Source organism: Tenrec ecaudatus, chromosome 9, assembly GCF_050624435.1.
Source record: "Tenrec ecaudatus isolate mTenEca1 chromosome 9, mTenEca1.hap1, whole genome shotgun sequence".
Taxonomy (NCBI): Eukaryota; Metazoa; Chordata; class Mammalia; order Afrosoricida; family Tenrecidae; genus Tenrec; species Tenrec ecaudatus.
Window position 1 is genome coordinate 70,270,348 of NC_134538.1, and position 21,930 is coordinate 70,292,277.

General features: G+C 45.3%; 1 protein-coding gene across 1 annotated transcript in view; it reads left to right on the top strand.

Annotated features, from left to right (window-relative positions):
- ELMO1 (engulfment and cell motility 1) overlaps window positions 1–21,930 on the top strand; it is a 673,946-nt gene that overhangs the window by 144,263 nt on the left and 507,753 nt on the right. Inside the window, exons 3-4 of the mRNA XM_075558190.1 lie at window positions 17,062–17,102; window positions 18,063–18,135. Of these exons, the coding sequence (XP_075414305.1) occupies window positions 17,062–17,102; window positions 18,063–18,135 (114 nt within the window). The remainder of the gene's footprint in view (window positions 1–17,061; window positions 17,103–18,062; window positions 18,136–21,930) is intronic.

Consider the following 21,930-nt stretch of genomic DNA (forward strand, 5'->3'; position numbering starts at 1 on the left):
GGGATCCAGAAGTCATTTACTGACATTTCAAAGAGCCATTTCTAGATAGAACAAACTGCCATTGAGTAGATTCTGATTCGTTGTGATCTTGTAGGACAGACTAGAATTGCCTATGTGGATTTCTGAGACAGTAACTTTTTACAGGACCAGAAAGCCATATCTTTCTCCTCCAGAGTAACTGGCAGTTTTGAACTGCTGATTTTTGTGGTTAGCAGCCCAATTTGTAGCCCAGTACACGACCCTTTATAACATCATAGAAACAAACAAACCTCTACTAATGGACGTATGAGAATTGGATATGAGATTCATGGGCTGGGAAGTAAACGCAGGTCTCCTGCAAAATTTCTGCTGCTGAACCAAACTAGTTTATTGGGAGCGTAGGTAGTTTCAAAAGCAAGAGTTAGCTTAGGGGTTCATCACAATTTGTGTAGATAAATGCACAAAGAAGGAGCCTCTTCTATAGTCTGATATCAGAAAAATATTTTAATTTTTTTGTATGTGTTAAACCCGTCATTTTTGCCCCCCTGCTCCATATCACCTCTCTGCCTCTTCCCACCCTCATCCATGGCCTCCTCGTAGTCAGCAAAGTCTCGCTGTCGATGTGGAAACCACTTTTTTTCTTCCTCGTTTTTCCTTATGGAAATGGTGATATTAAATATTTATCTTTATATGATTGGCTGAGTTTGCTAAGCATCATGTTCTCTAGTTTTGCTCATGTCTTGCAGGGTTTAACAGACGTATCGTGTTTTTTTTATTGATGTATAAAATTCCATAGCATGAATATGCCAGCGTGTTTACCCATTCCTTAACAGTTGGGGTTTTGAGTTTTCGCCACTGTCTTCTATATTCTTGTGATGTTACTAACATTGTGCTTTAAACTACGTTTTTCAAGCACTTTCTATGTGGGGGGACCTGAGGTACCCAAGGCCCCAGGCCTTCCCCTCCAGGAGTTAGCTGTGGGCACCTGGGCTTCTTGATGGTCGCTGGGACACTGTTATTTTGAAGCCGGGTTAAAGAGCAAGGACTGTGGAATCATACAGGCCTGTGTTCAAAGTTTGGTTCTCTCACCTGTGCTAGGAGACCTTAGGCAAGTGACTTCACATCGCAAGGTCCTTCACCAGTTTTCACCTGTGTAAAATGGATCTTCTTGTAGGAGACATATGCACTCACTCATGATAAGAATATGGTCACCAGTATTAGCCAGTAGTTATCATTATTATTCGAGGTAGGAGCCAAGGAATGATACTCAAACCAAACTTAACCACCACTGAGCCGAGGTAAACCTAGGTGACCCTGTATAAGCTTTGTGAAGCTGCATATCTTTAAGGGAACAAATAGCCTCATCTTTCTCTCACAGAGTCACTGGTGTGTTTGAACCACCAACCTTGTGGTTAATAGCCCAACACTCACCGGACAGTGCCACCAGTGCTCCCTGAATGATGATACTTACAGCCATTGAGTGGATGCCAGCTCTTGATGAGCCCATAAAGCAGGGTCGACCTGCCCCTGTGCGTTCTTGAGACTAACTCTTCACCAGAGTAGAACGTCTCCTCTTTCTCAAGTGGAGAGGCTGGTGGTTTTGAACTGCTGGCCTTGTGATTAGTAGCCCAATGTGTAACCAACCACTGTCCCACTGGGGCTCCTTAAGTGATGGTAGATAATAGAAATTGTGTGAGGTTGTGACCATTGTTTGCATATGTCAGACCCTCCCAGAAGAGCTTGTCCTTTAAGCTATGGTTCTGTTTCGGTTGCCACCTTTAATAGGTTGTTAATGGGAGTCGTGTCTGAGACTTGGAAGCCCACGTTCCTCCAGTACCCATCAGCAGATGCCTTGCACTTCCGTTTCTACTGCAGGCAGAGAATACATTGGTGTAAGTTCGCAGATTCAAACTACGTAGGGGAAGAGAGGTCGAAGGAAGAAGGAAAACAGAAAGAGTTAAACTAAAAAATTAAAGTCAGTCCTTCAGTGCACGTTTGCCACAGGTTCCTTTCAGTATTATTCTACTGAAAATTTTCAGCCAACCCGTTTCCTTGCCATCGATAACCCTTCGCAATCCTGTGCTTCCACTGAGCCTGAACCCTGCATTGACCTCAGAGCTCACCTGGCTTCACACACATGCCCACCTGATCCCATCATTTCCTGTCCATCAGAGTCAAGGATCAGAGTCAATGTATCCTCTCCGGCCTGCCTGGTAGCCATTTAGTCATTCATTCATCAGAGACTCTAAGTGTAGTTTCCTGAGGCTTAGAAGAAGGAAGACACTTGTCCTGCAGCATTTTTGAAATGAATCATCAGCTGCCAAGAGGAAGGGGGTGTGGCCTATCATCTTTCAATCAAAAATCATGAAATGCATGGGTTGACTACTTGGGAGACCTAGTTGTGAGCCCTTTGTCCCTTCTGGTAATTCGAGGCACCTGAGGACAGTAATTCCCATCAGACCTCTTGTCAAACTACATAACCTCCCCAGAACCAGCTACATTTGCCTCCTCTACCCACAGGAAAGAATGACCTTGTCATGCTTTGAGATTATTCATGCCGTTCTCAGGGAAACAAGATGGACACACCTGGATCCTACTATATGAACATATATGGCTGGAAAGTGGGTGTGGAAGGAACCGGGATCATTGGAGGAAGAATAAAGCTGTTACCAAATGACAGCTATCATTGACACGGTGTCACCAGGTACCCCTAGGGACTAGATGGGTGACTGCACATTGAAGTCTCTGGAAGACATAATGTGTGAGTCCCAGTCAATCGGCTTCTCCTTCTCAGCAGTGTCCTGACATTGGAAGCTGATTTCTTTTCCTTTTGAGCCAACATTACTCACAACTGCTGTGCTGAATAACTGCGATGAATTTCCATCTAGAAAAGCAAAGTAGACTCCCCAAGTGCTGGGTTGCACCACCTCAAAGTGTCAGAATAAAGCACCTGCCCGAGGCTTTCTAAGTGCTGGAAAAAGAAAAGTCTTTCTAATAGGTTAGGACCAAACACTTGAGGCCTTGTTGGAAAACAGTTTTGCAGTGAAATGTGCATAAAGCGATGGATGGATGGTAGGACGGATGGTGGAGACTGGGTGCTGCTTCGCTCTGGCTTCCTCTTGCTGTGGTCCAGCGTTCTCTCCTCTCCCGAACTGCTGAGACGGCCAGGAAGGGATCCGAAGAAACGATGCTAACGCGTGAGAAGAGAAGATGTTCTCTTCAACCAGGTTCATGCGTTGCACACCTTGTGAGAGTCTCGCAGCCAGGTGCCAGAGGTGTGTCAGAATCCGTCTCGGCCCAGAAAAGCAGTCCTAATTAGCTGGCAAAGCAAAAGGAGTTGAATAAAGAGCAGGATGAGAAAAATGCCAAGTAGCAGCTTGGAGTGCTGAGGTCATTCTAAGGAAAGTGCAGTTTGTATTCGTTCACTAATTGGCTTTCTTTAGTCCTGATATTTATATTGAAACACACACACACACACACACACACACACACACACAGACACATATATACTTTACATAGAGCACCGTGTGAAATATTCACACAGAGGGTACAAGAAGCGGACAACCACAACGCCACCACCAATGAGCCACCATAAGCCAATTGTCAGCTTGCTATCTAGAATGTGGCCGCTGGTGTGCCACAGGTTTAAACTACAGTACTCCAGATATTAAAAAAAATTCTTGGTGAAAATATGCACAGCACAACATACAGCCATTCAACATTTTTTGCCTGTGAGGTTCAGTAACAAAGCCTCTGACAAAGTGAATACACAGCAATTCCTCAGTAGTCAAACTCGATTCATTCCAAATTAGCATTCAAACACTGACAAGTTCGAGACCCGGACAGATTTTTCTTATAAGAAATTAATGGGAAACCAAATAGCTCATGCTGAGGCCCCAAAGTCACACTTATCCACTCGTTTTTCCAGGACTTGTAACCACTGGGGAGACTTTTCACCTTCTTGCACATCCCCTGCCTCGAAGCAGTTGCAGATTGTCCAAATGAACAGTCACTTTTCAACCTCTCCCATGGTCTGGCTGCTTTGTTTTGTGGAAAACGATTTCATACCGTCAGCTGCATTCGCCGCTTTTATCACTTCTTGTTCCTCCCAAAATGTTGATAATCTCGACTTGGCCGTGCTCTATTAAGCCGCCATATCAGACAGGCACGGCCGGATTCAAATTTCGTGTCTTTTCTTTCTTTGACGCTATCGTGGCTCTCAAAGTTTTCCTTATGGCTGTGCTGCTAGGATCACTAACTGCTTTGGTAGCCATGGTTATGGTATTTTATACAAACAAAGAGCAGAAAAAGCCCAGTGAAGACTATCTGCAGACACCAACACAGCGCTTTATGTTGTCTGAGCCAGAGCACGCTCACACGGAGCCATGCTCAGTCACCCCGTTGTGTCCGCAGCGAGAGGCGACCTGTGACCCCTCTCCAGCCCCACAGGTTTTCTAACGTCGGATTTTCCATTCCTCTCGTGAGCAAGGTTACAAACACCGAGCAGGTATTTCGAACTTGTTTGAGCGGTAGAAAGTTCTAGCCTGGAGCCGCTCGATAACTGAGGTATCGCTGTATGCTTTACACAGTTTCAAGATTCTGTGGCTCTCTGTCCATGTTGTCCTACCACCGTTAACTTCGACTCCTGTCCTTTCAAGCTCCCCTCTGCGTTTTAAGGTTACTGCTGTTGTTGATCTGATCTCCTAGAGACAATTCTGTAGAAGAGAACCAAGTCATCAGAGTTTCGATGCTGATTTGGCTGGAGGTAGATTACCAAGCCTCTTTTTCAAGGTACCTCTGAGTGGAGTTGAACTGACAGTCTTTCACTCAGCAACCGAGAGCTCCATGGTGTGGGCTGCTCAGGGTCCCCATCGGAAAGGAAAGAGCCCATCGTGCAGTGACGTCTGTGAATGGATGCAGCACACACCACATGCTACTTCAAGGGTTACTTTGAGGGCCGCAGTTCATCGTCCCCGCAGTTGTATGTGCTATGATCTGTTATCTGCGCACAGAAGAAGCAAGCTTCGAAAGAATATGTAAGAAACCCAAGGTTACCAAGCTTGACTGCAGAGATCCGCATTCCATTCCAAGGAGTTTTTCTCTTAAGTCCTTTAAGAATTCAGTTAAAGGAGACATTAAAAAAAAAAACAACCCTCTTGGTTTCGCAATGCTGACTCTTGGTGACTCTGTGGAACAAGGTAGAACTGCCCCTGAGGATTTCCAAGACTGTTAACTCTTTGCAGCAGTAGAAAGCCCCATCTTTCTCCTGGAGAGCTGCTGGTGGTTTCAAACTGCTGACCTTGAGGTTAGCAGCCCAACATGTAACCACTATGCCAATGGACTTCTAGATAGAAAAGGAAGGGGCTGATAAAAATTCAGCGTGTTTGTCTGGCAAAGTGGTTATATCTTGGATTGCTAACTACAAGGTCAGCAGTTAGAAACCACTGGCCTCTCTGCAGGAGAAAGATGGGGCCTTCTACAACCATAAGGGTCTCAGAAGCTCTCAGGGGCAGTTCTGCCCTGTCCTATAGTGTTGCTATGTGTCAGAATTGACTCGATGGCAGTGAGTTTGGGTTAGGTGCTTGTCAGGGGTCAGGATGCTTTCTATCTTTTCATGAACTTTTGTCCCCCCCCCCCCAAGTCATTAACATCTCTTTAAATAAACAAACAGAAGGACAGGTGGGGGTCCGAGCAGCGGTGTGGTTGATAAGAGGGGTGTGCTTTGTGGGCTGGGGTGCTGGTGTCAAGGCAGAAATGGAGCCAGCCGTAGATTGTAGAGCTCCGAGGTGAGCATTTGGGTGTGTCGAGTCCCAGAGCCAGGTGTCGCCGCCAACAGACAGGAACAGGTGGTTAGAAGAGCTTGTCAGAGAGACAGTGGGAGGGCCGCCAAGGCAGGACAACAGCTGGGCTTTCTCCTGGGAAGCAGCACCCCGCCATCTCTTCCATAAACAACCAGCGGCTCCCTGGGCTGCTTTTTTATCAGAGGAGGGTCTCTCTCACGTTCTAAAAGAACCCTATGTGGCAAGTGGGAGAGTGCTGATGTTTTTATGAGATTAAAGGGAAGCAAAGGGAAGATCTGGTAGAGTGAGGAAGAAAATGGAGTGCAGAGTGTGACACCCAGAACCCATTAGTGGACGTGCAGGACCCGACCTTGGAAGGCGAGTGATTAAGCACTTTGTTTTATGGACTTTTTTTTTAAGGTCTGGAAGCGAGCATGAAAAGACAGACAAAGGTCAATACTTTCTCTAAAGGATATACAGATCACCCACACTTGCTACTGTGGAGTGAACAATTTCACATGGGTTTCTGTGTGTGTTATGTTGAAACCCATGGGAAAGTATTCACAACAGATTATAAATAAATTCAAGTAAGTCCATGGCTGCATCGGTGGGCTCCGGCACTGGCGCAGGACTGTGCGGTATTTCCTTCTCTGGCTGGCTGACACGGATCAACCACCACCACAACCAAGTCCATACTTATCTTACTTAGAGGCTCCTCCGTCCCTATCAGGATTGTGTGATTGGACAGGGCGTTGGCGTTGGTGGGCAGGTGCCGAGGGAGAAAGGAGCGCCAGATGCCAGCCATGCAGAGACGCAGACTCTTTGATGCGATCAGGTGAGAAAAATGCGAACTGTTCACTACAAATTAGTAGGTAAACATCACTGATCCCATTCTCCCTTGCTTATTGGGAAATCTGACCCTGATACAGAGGAAGAAAGTATTTCCAGAGACAGAGCTTAAATTTGATTTGCTCGAGAATTTGGCCATTTTTCAGAATCTTGCTTATGTTATAAAAAGCTGGTAAAAATCATATTGTATAGAAAATTAGCATTCTGTTCTTAACTGTCCTTGGTAGGATTTAGTTAAATAAGGGAACTCTTATTGGAGACTAGACTTTGAGATAAGAGATGAATAAATCATTAAAAAAGCAACTTCTTGAATATGACTGTTGGCACGCAGTAGTTTTTCCATCAGATTCATATGGCCTTGCATTCTTCATTTGACAAATAAAAATGCTTTTGCAAAAATAAGATCCCCCCTCAATCTAAGAAGTGAAGAAATACTTCCATATGCCACAAGATGATCTCATGGCAGCTTAAATGAAACAGGAAAAAAGAGTGGTTTGTGGGCTGTTGTGTGCATAGTCCCCGGTCGCCTGCGGACAGAAATGGGCTACACTCGTGGGTAACCTTCAACACTTCCCTTCTTCAGCTTCCTGTCCACTACCAAGTCTGAGAAGGTAGTATGGAGCTGCACAGAATTTACTTCACATTTGTATAACTTACGAAAGTATTCACAGGCAGTTAAAATACTTTTGTTTCCAGATCCCAAATCTAGATATGTTCATCTTCAGTAAAGAAGATGGCTTTTAGTTCTTCGAGGGTTTGTGGAGGCTTCACTCTCGGCTCATTGCTAATATTTCTTGCCTTCTGTGCACAAGACCTGGGCTCTCTTGCTGGCCAGCACACCTCAAACATAGCCACTGCCCCTCTGATAGTGGAATCTTGTGGGGTACTCAGATGTTCAACAGGCTCCAATGGTACATCAAACTAAGGGGAAAAGTCTATTTCTGACAGAATCAGCCAATGAAAACACTGTGGATCACAATGATCCGATCTTTACCTTATCATGGGGATGTAGCAGGAGTAGGCAACAGTTAGTTACATTGTTCATGTCACCTTGAACTGAGAGCCAACAACAACCAGAAGCTATGATGCTATTGTTCCCGTCTGCCCTGTTCTCAGACTTTGGGGAACTAGACAGATGAACAGACACAAATTATATAATCTCCAAAGAAAACATTAACTAAAACCCCGTAGGCTGAACTGGCATTTGGCTTAGATATTACTGGGCTGGCAGTGACCTCATGTCCCACTGAAATGAGAAAAACAGTGATGTCAGATTGGCGCTTTCCTTTGGAGCGTCTCAGTCTGTCTGAACTGTTTGTGAGTCACTTGATCAATATCTGTTACATCATCTGTTGAATTGCTCTCTTCATCACCTCCCTCACTCAGTGCTCTTCCAACCATGAATTGCACAATTATTTAGGGAATGATGCTGTGTAGGGAGTAGTGACAGCCTTCGCCTGTCTCACGGCTTAAAATTAGCCGCTGCATAGTTACTGAGCAGTGTTTCTATTGTGAGAAGTGGGTTATCCTCCAAAGTGTTCCACTGATATTCTAAAGTGTTCTAATTATTCTATTCACACTTTAGTCAAGTAGAAGGTTGGGGGAAAAAACGGAAGACTTTTGATGAGCTACATTGACGTAGTGGGTGCAACAAGGGACTCAAGCATAACAGCCACTGTGAGGATGGTCCAGGATAGGGCAGTGTTTCATTCTGTTGTGAACAGGGGTACAGCTGACCTATGGCACCTAACAACCGCAATCCTTCTGTGTTACACAGGGTTCTCTAAAGAAACAAAACCAGGACACTTATGAATATATATATATATATATATATATATATATATACACACACACACACACACACAGCATGAAGGAATATAACAGCTAATTAGTTCACACAGCAGTACAGAGGGCTCACTTTCATGGAACAGATGGAATAGTTAATATACTGGAAGTCCTTCAACTCACGAGGGCTGCTGGGTCCAAGGTGAAGGAAGCAGACAGCTGAGTCTTCCCTAGGTCAAGGCAGGAAGTCTGGCCACAGGCAGCAAAGAACACAGCGGGTCACCAACAGTAAGCCAGATGACAGGACCAACAGTGCCAAGCTCAAGCGATGTACACAACTGTAGTGTGGTGAAGTGGGTCTCTAAGGAACCTCAAAATCTAGCGACACAATCCACAGGTTGGGTGTCCCATGGGCAGTGTAGCTCACAAGTTGAGACAGAGAACTAGCTAAGGCAGCCACAAGCTGGTCCAATCACCAGAGAGCAAGAGAGAGAGGGGAGGGGCTTGCCGAGCCATTTATCTCTTTGTGGTCCAATCAAACTGTGACTTTATTAATCCCACATGCTCCTATTGGCCAGGTTGGCACAATAAACCTACCTATCACATCTTCAAAATAATCTGATGTATATTTATACCTTTTTTTTTTTTGAGAAAAGTTAGTAGATATGGGGATTATCTATCCAACAGAAGTGTATTGGGTTCTTCCTTCTAGAACATGATCAGAGGGAGTCCAGTGGTAGAATTCTCACCTTTCACATGGGAGACTCGAGTTAGAGTTCACTCATCTGGCATTTGAGGCTCATGTGTTATGATGCTGAACAAATTTTAGCCAAGCTTCCCTGTAATTGACAGACTAGGAAGATAGGCCTGGTAAGCTAATTCCCAAGACAAGACATCAAAAACACTGCAGATCACAGTGACCCAATCCTGTTGTGTATGATGTTGTTATAGATGTGAGGCTGACCCTGGGACAACTAGCCACACCATTAGTACTAGAGTCTTAGCATTAGGACGAGTGGGTCAGGGAAGTTACAAAGATGAATTAAGAAGCCCTTATTTGTATGGGTAGAAGAAGAGAAAACAGCACACAAAGGCCTTCAGAGGGATTCATTAATGTGTCATTAAATGCAAATTGGGGATGATTCTTCTTAGTGGAGGGGATCAGAGAGGTCTGCTTGGAGGCCATGGGCTTGACTTGCATAATAAATGGTAGTTAAAATTTCAATGTTACAGTAGGAACAGAGGAAAGAAGAGGAACATTTCAACAAAGTGAATGCTGTGAGGGTATGGAGCTGCACGTGTGTGTGTGTGTGTGTGTGTGTGTGTGTGTGTGTGTGTGAATCACCAGCTAATGTAGAAACCTGGGGAACATGTATGAAATTAATAGAAAGTCTTACTACTTGGGAACAGATCGTAGAAGTCCTTGGGTGTCAAGCTAAGGGAGTTTCACTTTATAGTTAATAATCACCAGCATCTATGAAGAAAAAGTGACAGGAGCCAAGTTTGTGTGGAACATTTTGTCCAATTTTAGTTACCGAGTGAATCGGGGAATGAGACTAGAGATGGTAAGACTTATTCAAAGGGGTTTGGAGACAAGATTCTGACAACCTTGAGAAGAGTAGTGATCAGGGACTGGATAAGGAGAGAGAGCGTGGAGGAAACAATGACAGTATTGCACACCTTATAAATATGTGTTTTACAGAGGGTAAAGAAGAACAGGACCAATTTCCAAACATTATACCGGTGGGGGAAAAGTAGACCCAGGCAAGTGCAGGGACTACTGGAAGAGAAGAAGTTGAATTTGATATGCCAGTGGAGCATTTGATTGGAAATACCTAATAACGAGTTACTAATGTGGGCTGTCACTCTGGAAATGGTTGGGACTGGGTAGGGAATTTTGATGGTAATGGGACAGGGATGTGATTTGGGAGATTAATCTGACAGTAGGATTTGGAATGGGGAAAAGTCAATTCAGAAGAATAGTGAGGAGGAAAGAGAAATGATGTTGGTGGCAAATTAAATCTGGACTGTGAAAAATAAAAGCTAATGATGATTCTTAGACAATAGTGGTGACATATGAGAACACAGAAGTCAGGAGGGGGCCCTGGGTCATGTTGCTATTGGGGTAATCTGAGCAGCAGTGAGTGGGTGGCTAGAGTGATGCCCTGTTTGGACACATTTAATAAAGCGCTTGAAGAAGAAAAATCAGAATGCAGCCAGGTATATGTCAGAGAGTATTTGAAGCCAGAGTGGTAGACTCGTGACAATGAGAGCCACAGAGAATCCACAAATTGACGAAGAGAAAAAGAGACAAGAAGTGAAATGTGGAGTGAGGAAGATAGTGGTAAAGGAGGAACTAGGGATGATTTCTTGGGTTGTACTAATTGATTGGTTGTAAATCTAAGGGAACAAAGGAAATACTGTGATGTATCACAGAGACCCAAGAAAGAAATGGTTTCAAAACGAAGGTAGTAGACAATAGGTTCGGATGGGTAATCTCAGGATGAGACCGTGAAAAGGTTGTGTGGAGCAGACAGCAAAATGGAGAGCACGGATGTAAGAAGTGGGCCACGGTGCCACCCCCATCGTTACCTAACATCCATTTGACTGGGCAGGTGCTTTGTGGTGTTCAGTTAACCACGATTCCTTTTCCTCTGTGACTTTAATCTTTCTCCATCAAGTCTACGTGTCACTTCAGAATGTGCTAGACATAACAGGCCCCCATCAACTTCTGTCTCTGTAGACTTTATTCCATATCTAGGAATCAGCATATAATTGCTCTAGATGACCACAGCTGAGACATTCAGTGCTAGCAGCGATTACCTTAGATGTCTTCTCTACCACGGCAGCAGTCAATACCTTCCTGACCTAGTATATTATTTTAAGACCGATTATTTCTTGTTCAGTCCTCTTCCTCGACCATTTCTTATCAATAATTTAAGGTCTACTGTTTATTGTTGTAGTTTTGAGAGTGCACTAAGTAAGATTAGGGATTGGAAGACTGGTATGATGATGGTCTGAAAGAGTCTTGGGTAGCTGAAAGGATGAAATTCTCTATTTTGTTTTTTGTTCCTAAAGTTCTTTTGTTATATGATTGTGGAAAGACACTTGCACTACAGCTCACAGAGAGTCATAAACAGTAAACAAGTTCTTTCAAAGGACTCACTCATGGCCTAAGTTAGTTTTTTGTGCCAACCTGGCCGATAAACACATGTGGGGTTAATTGAAGGGCGGAGGGATAAATGGCTCTGTGAGCCTCACCTTTCTAGTTCTCTGGTCTCTTGCTTTGTGATGGTCGCACCAGGGTGCAGCTGCCTTAGCAGTTCCCTGCTTCAGCTGGCAAGGCTGACTTCCTGCAAGACATCCCCAAGGAGAAGCTGCATGGACCTATCCCAATGCAGCCCTGGGTGCTGGAGCACCTGTGTGGAGACCCCGCTGAGATGCTTACACATTCACTGACTCAGCTTTCCTCCTGCAGTCAGCATCATTGCATCTGTTTTGTGAGATGGAGGAGGACTTTGTGGACTGTGGTTGGACATATGGGTTAATGTTGGACTTGTGGGCTTGGGCAGCACTGGGTTGGGATATGTTCTTGATGCGCAGTTCACCTTTATATAAAACTCTCTCTTTACATGAGTTTTTGTGGATTTGTTTCTCTGAAGTACCCAGACTAATACCCTGTCATTGAATCAATGATGACTCATCCTTCATCCCTTGTGCATTTCAGAGACTATCTGTTTAAGGTTCTAGATGGTCTTTGTCCTGAGGAGCAGTGGTGGTTTTGAACTGCTGGCCATACCGATCACTGCCCAGTGCATAACCACTACACCATCACAGCTCCGTTTCAAAGGCCTAGTAATGTGGAACTGCACTACAGAATCAAATCAGGATTTCTAATATTATTTGAAAGGAGACCGACTCCGGATGTCAGGAAATACGATTGTGTTACCACTCCTTAGTAATTCCACCTCCATCTCCATCCTGCCTGACACAGTGTTGACCCTGGTGGGCAGTCAGTCTTTTAAACACAAGGCAATGGCTTAGCTCGAGGGGCTGGAGTTCCAGTGGCAGGAGGTTCACAGAGTAGCACAAGCACTGAGGGAGGGCTTCTAATAAGGATCTGGGGAGGGTGATGCAGTGGGTCACTCGTTGGTCAGCAGTTTGACCCCACTCTGTGTTCTTTGGGAGAGAATTGAGGTTTTCTTCAGTCTCAGGAACCCACAGGGACAGTTCTGCTCAAGTCTATAGAGTCACTAAGTGTCAGAATTGACTCAACGAGTCCGTGAGTTTTCTTGAGTTCCGTGTGGTGTCCAAAATTTGCCAACAGGACGCACACGCAAGTGTGTAAGGTGGAACGGGAGCTCATTCTGTGACATGAGAGCGCAAGGAGACAGGGCCCTACTGCGGAGTCCTGGGCCTGCTGCATTGGTTCTCCTTTTCTTGTCTTCTGACGACAGCCCTGCGGGCCGGGCGGCCACTCTCCTCACTGTACAGATAAAGGGGTTGGGACTCACACTAAGGACAGTCCAGGTCCGAGTTGAGAACATTTGAGGGAGGTAGGATTTGGCCTCAGTCTGCCTGCTTCAGAGTCTCTTCTCTGTCACCACCCTGTCCTCAGAGCAGCAGGAGTAGCACGGGTTTCTATGAAAATTGCTCTCTGACAGTTGCATCTGAAAATCCAGGACCGTGTGCTTTTCTTCACTGACTTTTCTTCCTCTTTGCCTTATGCATTTCTTTCCTTTTTTTTTTCATTAAAAACATTTTATCGTGAATTGGGTGAAGGTTTAATAGCAGATTATCATTTTTTAACCATTTTATTGGGGGCCCTGTACAACTCTTATCACCATCCATACATCACTTGAATCAGGCATGTTTGTACATGTGCTGCCCTCTTTCTCTTCTAGACATGTACTTTCTATTGAGCCCTCGGTGCCAGCTCTTTTTTTCAATCCCCACCCCCACCCTCATAATTCCCCGATAGATTGTACATTGTTAGTATCTTCATCGCTCGCACTGACCGCTGTCTCCCTTCCCCCATGTTTCCTGCTGTTCTTCCCCCTGTAGAGGGGTGTATGGTTATGTGTTGATCACTGTGAACCATTCCCTCTTTCTCCCTTCCTCTCCTCCTCTTCCCCCTCCCCTTCTGGTGTCACTATTCCCACTCCTGTCCCTGGATTCTGTGTGTCATGAGCTCCCATCCCTTTCTATACCTGTGTACATGTTCCGGTCTAGTCTGAGTTGAGAAGTAGCACTGGGGTCATGGTAGTGGGGTGTGAGGAAGCCTCAAGGAACCAGAGGAGTATAGTGTGTTTCATTGATGCTTTACTGCACCCTGGTGACTCATCCTCTCCTTGTGGCCCCTCTGTGGGGAAATTATTCCACTGTCCACAGATGGGCTTTGGATCTCCGCTCCATCCCTGCTCATTCTCCATGATATGTTTTTGTTTGTTATGTGTCTGCTGATGCCTCTTACCCTGTCGCTATGACTCCTCATGATCGCACCGGCGGTGTGCTTCTTCCAAGTGGACTTGTTGCTTCACTGCTGATTGGCGGCTTGTGTAACTTCAAGCCTTTAAGACTCCAGACACTATATCTTTTAATAGCTGGACACCATCCACCCTCTTCACCACATTTGCTTATGCACCTGTTTTGTCTTAGTGATTGTGTTGGGAGAGTGAACATCTTAGACTGCCGATTGGTTAGAACAAAGTGTTCTTGTATTGAGAGAGGGTATGAGGCAGAGGCCCAAAGTCCATCCCCCACCTCAGTGTATTGCCATATAAATATATATACATGGACCAATACCTCTATTTTTGTGGATGAATGTATCTACATGTGTACACTGCTATGTTTATGCCTCCATCCATGGCTTTGCTTCCTTGGTTCTTACTCTATTTCCTTTTACCTTCCTCCTGCCCCACTTCCACTTTCCCCTCATTTTTATCTCTTGGTACCTCCTCCCAGCCAGTTTGCTGTTGCTCCGACAACTCCCACCTCCCCACTCCCTGCTTCGGCTCCCTATCTCCTCCTCTTTATTGACTCCAACACCCCAGTTGCTCCCCTGTCCATGGGAGCCTGCTCACCGCCCCTTCCCCCACCACCCTCACCTCCCAGCTCTCCCCGGACCATTGGTCCTGCTGCTCTCTCCTTGGGCATGCCTCCCGTGCCTATCCTATATAGCTAGGTACACGGACTATGACGTAGCCCAAACTGATTTAAAACAATGAACATAGTAAATGAATCAGAAAAAAATAAAAATAAAGCATAAAGAGAGAACAAATATACCAAGATCCCGGGTCTGTTGGCTGGCCTTCAAGATTGTTCATGAGCTGCCCTGCCTGGCCTGGAGCACCCCTTGGGGGCTCCTCAGGGCCTTCATAGCTTTGCCTTGCTCCAGCTGCTGATCTGGTTTGCTTCCTTCTTGATTTGGTCCGCTTTGGGGGGGGGGGTGTTCAGACCGTGCTGTCCCCCCACCATGTGACCCCAGAAATGTCCTCTGTAGCAGTCTGCTCCAGTCAGGGGACAGTTGACACGTGCTGTTGTGGGTTGCCCAGTCCCTTCTGCGTCCCATTAGCTCCCTGCAGGGACGTCATCCTTCTAGGCTGGTGTGCCAACATGGGGTCCAGTCCCGCTCTCTCTTTCACTCCCTCCTCGTATGCAGTTCTTATCTGTTCTTTGGGTGAACACATCACCCCCCTCACCTCAGACAACAGACAGGGGCAGTTTGCATCTAGAGCAGAAAGAGTTTTGACATCTCTGGGCCAGCCTGTTTGTCTCCCAGCTGCATCCCTTCCATCTGGGGCCGCTGGGCGCAGTTGTGGCAGCGAGGTGCAAGGACACAGCTGTAGCCTGCCCACCAGTTGACACCACAACACATGGTGTCACGGTCACATTAGTCCAGTGTGTCCGCTTCAAGCTGCTTTGGGATTGGCATGTTCAGGGGTCGTGGCTCAGGGGAAGAGCTCTGTGCACTTTGTAGGAACAATTTGGCAACGGCTCACGTTCCATTTGCCATGCATTCTCCTACACACGTGACACATTCCCGCTCGTTTGTATCAGACTGAGCTGCTGCTCGCTTGGCTCACGCCCTGCCGCTGCAGGATTCTGGTTATGGGCTAACCTAGTTGGATTGTATTACCCGTCAGATCTTGATGAAAAATTAGTTTCACTCTGATTTTAATGTCGATAAAACAAATATAGGACTAGTCAAAGATCCACGTTGTGGGAGTTTCCTTTATTCGATAGTGTTCTGAATTCGATGTCATTGGCCAAATTAATGATAATCTCTGTAGAATCACCTTATGCCTGAGGGATGACTTGTTCTCTGTCACAAAATGATATTAATGTCTCTAAAGGTAACCAGTGACATTTATAAATCATACATATGTGAATGGATTTTGGTTGTCCACGTAGAACTCCAATCTAAAAACAATCAGTTCTTATGACATGGGCCCACTTGTTGCTCACCCTCATAAAGAGATCACTGAAGATATGCTGTAGCACAGGGTGGTGGAGAAAGCAGGTGGTGCCCGGCTAGCAGAAAGAATCGTGTCTGAGGTTTTACAGGCTTCTCTTCAAACCAGCAGCCATCCAAGTGAGGCAACAGCTAAGTCCACATGGAAGACGTACGCCAACCTGTGCGATCCAAAGACTGCAAATAGTAAAAAGCAAATCTGAAGGAGGGAATGGCATCAGAGCTTAAGTTCTGAGCACTCAGTTTGCAGAAGACTATGGAAACCTAAAATCCACTTGCCGGGTCCCCACGTGGCATAAGCCTCCTGTGAATTCTCTCGGGCCCGTCCAGGGACATGAGAAGCCTTGCTTTCACAGAGCATTTTAAAATCAATGATGGCAGATGGGGTAAGGTTACAATGTAACATCTTATCATTTATTTCCCCTTGGATCCATTTTAAAGTTGGTTTGAGGTTTTAGTATTGTCTGCTGTTTTTCTCTGTTGAGGTTTTGCTTCCTCACTGTTACTGGGTGGTTTTTATTCCTTTCTGTTTTTCCTTCCTGTGTGTGTTTCAGATGATTTTCTGTCCATGAAATGCAGGATAATTAAATCTACTGAGACAAGAAGTAACTAGATTAATAACCACCCAGGAGCAGGAGAGGTTGGTGGGGAGAAAGAAGAAAATGCCCTGAGATTTATTGTGGTGATGTTGCACAACTCTTATTAAGATGAACGAAGATTACATTTCATAACATGTGAATTATATGTCAGCAAAACAATGTGGAAGCACAGTGGAGGAGTCCGGGGTGGGGTGGGGTGTAAAGCCTTCAGCTGCTAACCCAGAGGGTCTTGGCTAGATCTCAGCAGAGACTCTGAGGAAGGAGGAGGTGGCCGCCTGCTTCCATCACGGCTTACGGTCTTGCAAAGCTGCGGAGGGCAGGTCTCCTCTCACCTGCTGGGTTGCTGTGAGTCAGAATTGATGCACCGGCAGAGAGCTAGGCGTGGAAATAAAATATGATGCGCATGTTGGTCAATGAATAATGCTAAGCATAAAAAAGGACTATCAGGTTAATAAATCATTAATAAATACAGTCTCATATAAAAGTAAATTCTTCTGGCATACATAACTTTTTGTTAATCTTCCTTTTTTAAAAAAAAAAGAAAATGATGAAATGAAACTAACAGAAAGTATTTCCTTCTTTGCTATTTTTACAGAAAAAACCACTGTCTGCCATAATCAAGGAAGTCTGCGATGGGTAAGTGTTACTCGGGCCTCGTCTGAATGCTGGTCACAAAGGAGGCCGACAAAGCATATTTGTAACAACACGATAGTGTTAAAGAGTCACTGCCTGAGCATCCCAAAGTCACCAAGAATGTTATCAGGTTTACCCACCCTTTGTCACTCACATAACAAGGCGGGCACAAGAGCTGTGATATGGCTGCAGGGCAGTGTGCACATTGGGCTTGATCCTATTTATAAAAATTAAAAAAAAAAGAGTGGTCCATTCACCGGACCCAGCAGGAAGCAGCCTAACCCTTTGGGAGAGAACGTGTGCATGCCATCTCCTGGGAACCAGAGGCCCATGCTGGCCCTGAGAGAAGATGGAGGAAGGAAACAGTCAAATCAGTGATATGACTTCCCTTCTCCACTTGGCTGCTTCAGCACTCAGAGGAGAAGCACACAGGCAAGTCGCAACAATTTATTTGGACTTTTAAATAGAATTGTGACTACCGTTTCATCCCCCATCTATATAGGATTCCTTTTGTGTCATTGGAACATTCTCTAATGGGGGCACACGTGCTAAGGAGGGGGGGGATTGTAGAACATGGAGGCCATCCAAACTACCAGTTAGCAAAAATTTAAATTTTACTGGTTTCCCTCGACTCTCTCTAAGATCCATTATTTCAAAATAAAAAGGAGCGCAAAGCTTTTATTTTAAGATCTCCCTCCCCATTCATGAAAATAATGTGGCTCCCTGGGGAAGCTTTAGTGAGCTTGGCATAAGTTTAGAAAACCTGTATATGAAATGATTAGCCTCAGAGAAATTAAAAAAAAAAACCGGGGAATGTCATTTTGTTTCAGCCATTATGCCGTGTGCTAGAACTGGCCCCAACCCAGTCCCAGAATCCTAGCGTTCATCTAACCCCATCACGCTCTGCAAACGACAGCGGCCGAGGGACTGTTCTCCTCATCAGCCTGTGTGTCTCTTTTCCAGGTGGTCTCTTGCCAACCATGAATATTTTGCACTGCAGCATGCCGATAGTTCGAACTTTTATATCACGGAAAAGGTAATTGAGAATGTCGGTTAACCTGAGACACTTATATATGAGGACTACAGAATATGACTGGTGTTTAGGACTCTGTCCAGGACAGCCTCTCACCCCACCCCCACCCCCAAATGCAAACGCACTGTCATGGGGTCTGTTCCAGCCCACAGTGACCCTATGTGACCATGTGTAATGAACCCTGGGGTTTGGGAGGCTGTAAACCTTTCATCTGTTGACTGACTACAGGTTATCAGCCCCCCACGTTTTAGACCCACCGCCCACCAGTGTCCCTGCAGCTGGCTTAAAGTTGACCTTTCTTTCTTAAAAAAAACAAAAACCTTTTATTGGAGGTTCTTACAGCTCTTATAACAATCCATACATCGATGGTATCAAGCACACTTGTTGCCATCATCATTTTCTAAACATCTTCTTTCTACTTGAGCCCCTGGTATCATCTCCTCTTTTTTCCCTCCCTCCCTTCCACACTCCCCGACTTGACCTCTTGATACATTTATATATTGTTGTTGTTATTTTCATATCTTATGCCATCTGCCCATGTTTCTGTTAATCACCCCCTTGGGGGAGGGGTGGGTGGTCATACGTGGATCATTGCAATCAGTTACCCTTTTCCCCCCTTCTCCCCCCCACCTTCCCTCTACCCTCATGGTATCACTACTCCCATTACCGTTCCTAGAGGGTTTGTCTGTCCTGGATTCTGTGTGTCAAATCTCTTATCTATACCAATGTACATACTTAGGTCCAACCAGATTTGTAAGGTAGAACTGGGGTCATGGGTCATGATAGTGGGGTGGGGGTAACATTAAAGAACCAGAGGAATGTTGTATATTTGGCCACTGCTAAACTGTACCCTGGCTGATTGGTCCCTTCCTGGTGACCCTTCTGTGAGGGGATGAAAGTTGACTGTTCTAACATCGGTTCATGAAGGATCACTGGTGAGTATGCATTGGGCCGCTCACTGTGATGTCAGCAGTTTGAAACTACCAAAGATGAAGCTTTCTATTCCCGTGAAGAGTTACAGTCTTGGAAACTCAGAGGCAGTTCTACCCTAGTCTGTTGCATCACTGTGAGTCAGCTTTGGCTTAATGGCAGTGAGTTGAGGACAGCCGTGGGAAGGGGAGGGTGGCATACTGCTTAAGCGCTTGCCTGAGAGCCTCAGAGTTGACTGTTCAAACTCACAAGATGCTCTGCGGCAGAGAGTTGGGGTACTTTGCTTCTGTGAAAATTACAGCCTTGGAAATCCTGTGGGGCAGTTCTGTTTTGCCCTCTAGGGTCACTGTAAGTCCAAATTTATTGACAGGCAATGGGTATATATTTGGCATACCACCTATGCAAATTTGGTCTGCAAAGCACGTAACTTCTGCTTTAGTCTTAACCAGACAGTGACAGATTTGCCTCCTGGCAATGAATGTACTAATCACTTCTCTTTCTTCTTGCTTGGTTTATTTGTTATGTAATGGCTTATTCTTGTTCTCCTTTCATATATATGAATATTAACTATTTCATATATATATTCATTAGTATATATTTTTATAATCATATATTATATTCATATATAGATAGATATTTTAGAGTAACCTCTAACCCTTACTTAAAGTCCTTGAAAGAATGACTTGAAAGAAAGTTGTTGAAACTGGCATGACAGGCATTGAAAGTGCCTCTGGCTTGGAACTTTACTTTCTTCTTGAGTGATTTTTATTCCTTTTAGGAGGCTTGGGGAGAAGGAAGAGCTGTGAAGAGTAGAGTGGCCATGGAAACAAGTAAAAGGATTCTAAGAGATCTTTGATTATGGATTAAGGATTATGGTTATGGTTAAGGATTCTAAGAGATTTGTTGTCTGCTGTCAGGTTGGCCCTTGGCAACCAAACTCACTGCCATTGAGTTGATTCTGACTCACAGCATGTGCACAAGTGCATGCGTGCACACACACACACACACATTCACACTCACACACACAGACATTCCAGTAGGATAGATTAGCGTCCCTCCATAGGACTTTTAAATCAAATATTTACAGGAACAGACAGCCTCATCTTTCTCCCTTATAGCATCTGGTGGGTTTGAATTGTTAACCTTGTGGTGAGTGGCCTAAGTGTAACCCACTCTGCTGCCAGAATGCCTTCCTCCATCATGCCACATTCCTAGGACTGGACCAGGAACATTACATCCGTTTCTGAAATCCTTCCTAAAAGAAACCTCTGATGTATATGATACTCTGGTTAGCAGATAAGAAATGGAACCCATGGAGGTCACATGGCCTGACCAATGTGTCATGACTCTTGAAGGACAGAATAAGGAGGCAAGTTCAGAGTTGTGTCCTTCTGCCTTTTGGCAAGGCCTGCAATTGCATTCATCCCAAGTTTATTGAGAGCTCCTTGAAATGCTTAGGAGTCAGAATTGTTCACAAGGGACCCAGACCTGTGGGGGTGGGGAGGAGGGGCAGCCTTATAGTCATCACCATAGCAGAGGGTGCTCAGTGCTGTCACCAAGTGCTCCCGGAGGAGGTAAAAGCAGGTGACCTTGGACTCCAGTGCCCTGCAGGCCTCGTTCGTCCTAGTCAACAGCCCCTAGAGTGGTCAGAAGCACACCCATGAAGGAGGCGGTGGTGGTGGAGAGCGGAGGACTAACAGGGGCCCTTTTCCTGCGTAGGGGGTCTGGTGGTGCAACCAGTGAAGCACATCACTATTAACTGATGAGTTGAAGGTTTCTATCCACCCAGAGACGACTTGAAAGAAAGTCCTGGTGGTCAGTTTCTGAGAACCCAGCCACTGAAAACCCGAGGAGCACAGTTCTAGCCAGACACACAAGGATGCTGTCACTAGCCTGGGAATCGGCAGTATGTCAGGGTGCTCCGTTTCAGCCCAGAGGGAACACACCCAGAGACTAGAAATGCTTCTGAGAACTGGTTTTGCTCTTTCCCAGGTCGACTCTGAGAATGCTACACGCAGCCATGCGCCCTCATTACTTAGATTGTCTGAAAGGTCAGAGTTAAGAAGGGGGGCTAGATTTCCTCCCCTGCCCTGGGGCTATTAGTTCCACATACTCCTCTGAGTCATTGCTAATAATGACACGATGATAGGTCAATACAAGCTGTGGCGGGGCTTTTCAAACCATCCAGCATCACCAGGTGGTTGTTGTAGGGTACCATCTAGTTGGTTCCCCATCAGAGCCACCCTGGTACAGCAGGAAGAAACCTTACAGGCCCAGTGCATGCCTCATCGCATTACCTTCACTTGAGCCCATTGTTTCAGCCACTGTGTCAATCCATGTCTTTGCCGGTCTTCCTCCCTTTGGCTGATCTCCTCCTCTGCCAAGCATGAGACCCCTTACCTGATGGGAATCCTTGCCATCCTGGCTTCGGAGGAACATTCTGGCTGTACCTTCACTTGCACAGATGGCTTTGTTCTGCTGGGAGTCCACGGTATATTCAGTATTCTTTCATTGATGAAGCAGAATTGCATGATTATTTTAATTCAAATACATTAATTCTTCTCCAGTCATCCTTCGTCTTTGTCCATGTTTTGTGTGACATGAGATTCAGGATACTATAGCTGGCAGGAGGTGCACTTTAGTTTTCAAAGTGAGTATTAAAGCCAATTTAGTTATTTGAAAGTGTATTATAAAATTGAAGGTGATAAAGTAGAATATGTCAGAGTATATCACCTGTGTTGTTTTTAAAATATTGTTTCAAATACACAAATGTATGCCTATGTCCAAGGATTAGCCAAAAGGTACAATGTAGAATAATATAAACCTTTCTTAAACAGAAATAGCAAGATGCGAATGAAGCTAACGTTT